Below are 7,471 nucleotides of genomic sequence, written 5' to 3' on the forward strand. Positions count from 1 at the left end.
TGTAGAAGGCTGAGAAGGCGGGTAGGGTTCAAATCCTACAAGGCTTTATAAACCATTTTAAGGAGTTACTAATCTGTCACGTGGAGTGGGGAATCCTTGAAAGATGTTAAACAGAGAAGTGACATAGTCACACGTGATTTTAAAGCAGTACTGTGACTTCATTGTGGACAAAGGATTGGAGGGGATCAGAATGAATCCAGGGAGAGTAGTTAGTAGTGTAGTAATTTTCGGTGAGAGAGCTGAGGGGACTTGAACTAGAGAGAGAAGTAGGTAGGTTAAGAGTATAGGGAGCCGAGGAAGAAAAATACCTTGGTTTCTGGCTTGAGACATGGGTCAGTGTTGGTTCCCTTCCCAGGAGCACAAGAACTATTAAGAACAAATAGCTTTGGGGGAGATGATGCATTTAGTTTTGGACTTGCTGAGTGGGACTTCTTATAGAATTCCACTCTTTGTGGAAACCAGGAGAGATATCTAGAAATAGAAATTAGACATAGAAATTTGGAAATCGTCTGTATATGGATAATTACTAAAGTTATAGAAGTAGGTGAGGTTGAGATGAAATAGCCAGTAGTTGGGAAGAAGCCCAAGAGGGTATGTTGTCTCCATAACCAAGTAAAGAAAATGATCCCCACCCCTCCACCCCCCAAAAAAAGTACACGAGATTTCCCAGCTTTTTTTATGTATGAGAAGAGAAAACCTAAGATCAGAACCTGCATTTAAGGGACAGATAGAGAGAGAGTTGCCGTAAAGATAGAAGGAGCCTGGGAGAAATTTAGGTCCTTGTAATCAGGAATGAAGGAATGGTTGGCAACATTTTTACACTAAGATATCAAGTAAGATATGCATTGAGGGGTCTCTGTTGGACTAGCAACAATTACGTTGTTGATGTTGGCTCAGGCAGTTTAATGGAACATTTCAGCAGAAGACAGATTCCATTACTTTGAGTGGTGAATGAATGATCATAAAGTGAAGAATGAGAAGAGATGATGTCAGCAAGAGATTTACTGTGAAGAAAATGAGAGAAAGGGTAGTACCTGGGATATGACATGGGGTTAAAGGAAAGTTAAACTTTTTTCAAGTTCTTTTGATGACTTTTACGTTTAGGAATGTGATGTACCTTTTTAGTATTATACTTGTTTTTTTTGGCTCCCTGTCATTTTGAGATAATGTATGGGGCAAGAATTGAAAATATATAACTTCAGCTTTTGCACTGTGTGGTTAATCCTTTGCATGGGGTAAGAAAATAGCTTTACTGCCTTAATTAGCTAAATTTTCTCTATATAATTTTTGAGAGCTTCTCTAGGTAATGAAACCTCATTTTAATGTATTGCATCTTCTGTTTGTTTTTTAGATCATTCATCGAGATATAAAACCTGAGAATATTTTAGTATCCCAGACAGGAATTATTAAACTCTGTGACTTCGGATTTGCACGAATGCTAGCAGCTCCTGGGGATATTTATACAGACTATGTGGCCACACGCTGGTATAGAGCTCCAGAATTAGTATTAAAAGATACCTCTTACGGAAAGTATGTACATTTTAGGATCTTGCCTGGTCTTTCCCATTCATCTCTCTCTCTCTCTCTCTCTCTTTTTTTTTTTACCTGTGGTGACTTTGTCACCCCTCCTACTGATACCCTCAGCCTTTTGCACCTGAGTTGGGTTTAAGAAAGGGATACCTCTACATAGAACAGAGGGGTCCGATAGGCACCTGTATGCTGGCTGTTGATGTTACCATGCTTGCTCTCTGGGGCTAAGTGGCCCAAACCCCAGGAGACCTATGCAGACATCCCTCAGACTGTATCCTTGGCAGAGTTGTCTTATCTGCTTATGTTTAGCCTCCACATTATACAAAGGTTTTAAAATAATTTACCTCACTCTGCCAGTGTTACCATAGGAACTGACATGTGCCCTATTTCCTGGAATATGGCACTCTCTGCAAAGATTGGCAAATAATACTTTTAAAGATTATATTGTTTTGGATGCCTCAAAAGGTAGCATGGTCTCAATTTATTGTGAAACAGTAGAAGCAGTATATGAAACAGCAATCTAATATACAAATAACGAATCTCGAAGAACATAAAGGGACCAAGTTGTACAACTAATACAACCAGTGGAGGGGGATATTCTTGCATGCTTTTCCTAGAAACCATTGTTCTATTCTGTTTTTATAGTAATATCTAATAAATATATTTAAATCCTCACCTGAGGATATGTCTTCATGGATTTGAGAAAGAGAGAGGGCAAAGGAGAGAAGGAGAGAGAGAAAAACATTGATGGATTGCCTCCTGTACATGCCCCAAATGGGTATCAAACCCACAGCCTGGGTATGTGCCCTGACTGGGAATCGAACTTGTCACCTTTGGGTGTACGGGATGATGCTACAACCAACTGAGCCACACTAGCCGGGGCAATAATATCTAATATTAATGAGTACTTACTTTTTGCTAGAAACTGTTCTAAATGCTTTACATGCATTAAATAGTTTAATTTTCATAATTCTATGGTGAAGGTGCTACTATTGTCCTCCTCATTTTAGATCAGAGGACACTGAAGCACAGAAGGTAAGCTAATTTACCTAAAGTCACTCCCAAGTACCTTTTCTACTGTATGTATCATTGATGTCTTACTCAAACGATCTCTCTGCCTCAATTACTTTATCTGTATAACGCAAATAGTAATAGGATCAGCTTCAAGGAATTGTTCTGAGGTTTAAATGATTTAATGAATAAAAAAACATTAAAATATAGTACATTCTCAGTGAATGTAGCTTCCATCAAATCTAGTCCCAGTGCTATCCTCTCTTCACGATGTAGCTTAAATTCCTTTTCTGATACATCCCCCAGTCCTTATTCCTTGCCCCCAAATCATACCCCTTTCTAAACCTTCATGTACATTGTCTGTAAGTTTTGTGTCAGTTAATATTTAATATGACCTAGTTATACTCTAGCTATTGTTCTTTAAAATATTTCTTGCCGAAAGATAAGTTTCTTGCAGATAAGTATAATCTCTGTACTTCACAGAGCCAGCATTGCTCCCTTGTACATGGCAAGTTTGGATTCTATGAGGCTTCCTTCACATTGCATTTATAATAAATTTATTCATGAGTGTTTTTAAAAATCTTTTTATTGTAAAACAAAATACAGATACCAGAAAATAAAATAAAATTTTGTTGGCCAACTCAGAAGACCCTCCATGGGCCCTATTACAATTATAACACTTTCCCTTCCCTCCAAATAACCATGATATTGACTTTTATTATAATCAGTTACTTTACATTTCTTTGTACTTTATACTTTTTATTATTTTTTTAAATATATTTTATTGATTTTTTACAGAGAGGAAGGGAGAGGGATAGAGAGTTAAAAACATCGATGAGAGAGAAACATCGATCAGCTGCCCACAACCAAGGTACATGCCCTTGGCCGGAATCGAACCTGGAACCTTTCAGTCCACAGGCCGATGCTCTATCCACTGAGCCAAACCAGTTAGGGCTAATCTAGTCTTTTTTAAATCCTCAACCGAGGATATGTTTTACTGAGAGGAAGGGAGAGGAATATAGATTTAGAAACATCGATCAGCTGCCTCCTGCACACTCCCAACTGGGGATGTTGCCCACAACCAAGGTACATGCCCTTGACCGGAATCGAACTTGGGACCCTTCAGTCCGCAGGCCAATGCTCTATCCACTGAGCCAAACCGGTTAGGGCCCGAGGATATGTTTTAATAATTTAGAGATAGAAGAAGGGAGAAAGAGAAAGAGAGAGAGAGAGGGAGATAAACATCCATGTGAGAGAGAAACACTGATTGTTTGCCTCCCATAAGTGCTATGAACAGGGATGGAACCTGGAACCTACATATGTACCCTGACTGGGAATTGAACCCGAAACCTTTTGGTGTATAGGACAATGCTCCAATCAACTTAGCCACCCGTCCAGGGCGTCTTTTTTTTTCTTTTTTAAAGAGAGAGAGAGAGTAAGAGAAACATCGATTTGTTGTTCTACTTATTTATGCATTCATTGGTTGCTTCTTGTATGTGCCTTCATTGGGGTTTGAACCTGCAACATTGGCCTATCAGGATGATGCTCTAACCAGTGGTCGGCAAACTGCAGCTCAGCAAACTGCGGCTCTCGAGCCACATGCGGCTCTTTGGCCCCTTGAGTGTGGTTCTTCCACAAAATGCCGATTTCTGCACATGGGCCATGAAGTTTCAATTGCACTGTACGTGTACGCCTGCACGAGGTATTTTGTGGTATTTTGTGGAAGAGCCACACTCAAGGGGCCAAAGAGCCGCATGTGGCTTGCAAGCCACAGTTTGCCAACCACGGCTCTAACCAACTGAGCTACCCAGCCAGGGGAATCTAGCCTTTTTTTTATGTCAGTTTTTTTGAGATATGATTTGCATACCATAACATTTACCCATTTAAAGTGCACAATTCAGTGATTTTAGTATATTTACAACTTGTGCAACTACCACCACAATCAATTTTAGAACATTTTCATCACCTCAAAAAGAAACCTTGTACCCATTAGCAGTCACTCCCCATTTCCTCCCAACCCTTCCAGGCCCTGGCAACCACCAATCTACTTTTATTCTCTATGAACTTACTTGGTCTAGATGTTTAATATAAATGGAATTATGCAATATCTGGTCCTTTAAGACTTTTTTTTCACTTAGCATAATGTTTTCAAGGTTCATGCATGTCATAGCATGTATCAGACTTAATTTCTTTTTATGGCTGAACTAGAGGCCCGATGCACGAAGATTCATGCAAGAATAGCCTTCCTTCCCCAGGCTGCCAGCACCACCTTTGCTCTGGCCAGAGCCACCTTTCCGCCGTGCACTGCCCAGAGGCCTAGAGAGGACGGGGCGGAGTGGAACGTATCGCCTGTGTCATCACCATGGCAACGACGCAAGCGTCCCGGCCCAGCCGCTGCCATCTTCATTGCATCAATTTGCATATCCCCTCCTTATTGGCTGTGGGCACCGCCATCTTTGTTGCCAAGCGATGGTCAATTTGCATATTCTGTCTTTATTAGATAGGATAATATGCATCTTATGGATATACCACATTTTATTTGCTCCTTCATTAGATGATGACTGTTTTTATAGTTACCGCTTTCTGGCTATTATGAATAACATTGCTGTGGCCATTAGTATGGACATGTATCTTCATTTCTTTTGGGTGTATACCTAGGAGTTGGAATTGTGGCTCATATGGTTCTAATAATTGTTTTGTGGATTTCTTAGGACTTTCTATATATAAGACCATGTCACCTGTGAATAGAGGTAATTTTACATCTTTTTCTGTCTGGATGCCTTCTATTTCTTTTTCAGGTTAATTTCCCTGGCCAGAACCTCCAGTACAATGTTAAATAGAAGTAAGAGCAGATAGACTTGTCTTGTTCCTAATCTTAGGGGAAAACCATCCAATATTTTACCATTAAGTATGATGTTTACTCTGGGTTTTTCAGAGATGCCCTTCTTAGTTTGTTGAGAATTTTTATCATGGAAAGGTGTGGGTCAAATGCTTGTTCTGTACCTATTGAGATGATCGTGTGTATTTTGTTTTTTGCATGTTGAACCAACATTTGTTTCTGGGATAAATCCCACTGGATGATGGCATAGACAGGCAGTCCTTGGGTTACGTTGGACTTGACGTACATTGTTTCATGGTTACATCGCCATCTCCCATTTATTTATTAAAAAGAAAAAGTTCTGTCATTTCGACGTATGTACATATGTGCTTTATGTTTTTTAGTATTTATTTACCACAAGTAAAGGTCAAGAATTGTTATCTTTCTTTTAAATTATTTTACTGTTTCACTTTGTTACTGCTGTGTATGTGCTCCATGTGAGTGATGTAGGCGCTTATGTAGGTGGGTTCTGACTTACGGCGAAAATCATGTTACATCACCGTAGGAACGGATCTCCAATGTAACCCGAGGACCTACTGTAATTGTTTTTATATGTTGTTGTATTCAGTTTGCTAGTCTTTTGTTGAGAATTTTTGTGTTGATAGTCATAAGCAATACCAGTCTGTAGTTTGCTAGTGATATTTTTGTCTAGTTTTGGTATCAGGATAACAGTGGTCTCTAATATTGAGTTGAGAAGTGTTCCATCCTCTTCTGTTTTTGAAATAGTTTGTGAAGAATTTGAATTAATTCTTCTTTAAATATTGGTAGAATTCAGTAGTGAAGGCATTTGAGCCTGGGCTTGCTTTTATGCGTAGTGTTTTGATTACTAACTCAGTTTTTTCATTTCTTATAGATTTATTTATATTGTCTATTTCTTTTTAAGCGAGTTTTAGTAGTTTGTGTTTTCCCAGGAACTGTCCATTTAATCTAACTATCTGATTTGTTGGTGGACAGTTGTTCATTGTATTCCTTTATAATCTTTTTTATTTTTGTAAGGTTGATAGTAGTGTTACCACTTTCTTTTCTGAGTCTGATAATCTGTGCATTCTCTCTTTTTTTACTAGTCATTCTAAAAGTCAATTTCGTTGATCTTTACAAAAAAATAGACTTTGGTTTCATTTATTTTCCCTGTTTTAAAAATTCTCTATTAATTTTCACTGTAGTTTTACTATTACTTTTTAAAAAATATTTTATTGATTTCAGAGAGGAAGGGAGAGGGAGAAATAAAAACACCTTGTGACTGTCAGAGCATTTGGGGCTAAACAGCAGCAAACCCTGCAGAGATGAGCCCAGACTTGAGCCGGAAGCACATGGATCCTCCCATCTCCAGGGAAGGATGCTCAGAAGGTGGCTCATCTGATCTTTTAACGTGTTTTGAAGTGTGTGGTGGTGCGTTATCATGAAGCAAAATTACTTTGCCGTGTCTTCTGGCCCATTCTGGTCATTTCACGATCAAAGTGTGGTTCAAATTGATAATTTGTTGTCAGTAGCCATCAGTATTAATGGTTTCACCTGGTTTTAGAAGCTCATAATACATCACACCCTCCTGATCCCACCAAACACAGAGCATTGTCTTCTTTCCGAAGCGATTTGGCCTTATAGTCGATGTGGATCAAACCATGAGTTTGTGCATTTGGGATTCTCACTTTTTATCACCAGTCACAATTCAAAGCAAAAAAGAATTTCTTTCGTGCTGTTGAAGCAACATTTTACTAATGACTTTTTGGTTTCCCATTTGTCTTTCGTTCAGTTGATGTGGCACCCGTTTTCCTTCCTTTAAAATCGGTCCCATTGCTTGTAAACCATCGGAAATTGTTTGCAGAGCAACGTTTAATCTTTCTGCAAGTTGTTTTTGAGTTTGACATGCATCTTCATCCAATAATGCTTGTAATTGCTTGTCTTCAAACTTTTTCGGTTGACCTGAACGTAATTTGTCTTTCACATCGAAATCACCAATTTTAAAGAGTTTAAACCAGTGTTCACGAGTATCTTGAGATGGAGCATGTTCACATACGCTTCCCGAAGTATTATGCAGCACTTTTCTTCAAAAGA

The 7,471-nt window shown here is 38.9% G+C and overlaps 1 protein-coding gene across 1 annotated transcript in view; it reads left to right on the forward strand.

Moving 5' to 3' along the window:
* CDKL3 (cyclin dependent kinase like 3) overlaps positions 1-7,471 on the forward strand; it is a 40,418-nt gene that overhangs the window by 8,073 nt on the left and 24,874 nt on the right. Inside the window, exon 3 of the mRNA XM_015563574.1 lies at positions 1,352-1,530. Within this exon, the coding sequence (XP_015419060.1) occupies positions 1,352-1,530 (179 nt within the window). The remainder of the gene's footprint in view (positions 1-1,351; positions 1,531-7,471) is intronic.

Source organism: Myotis davidii, unplaced genomic scaffold (assembly GCF_000327345.1).
Source record: "Myotis davidii unplaced genomic scaffold, ASM32734v1 scaffold471, whole genome shotgun sequence".
Classification (NCBI taxonomy): Eukaryota; Metazoa; Chordata; class Mammalia; order Chiroptera; family Vespertilionidae; genus Myotis; species Myotis davidii.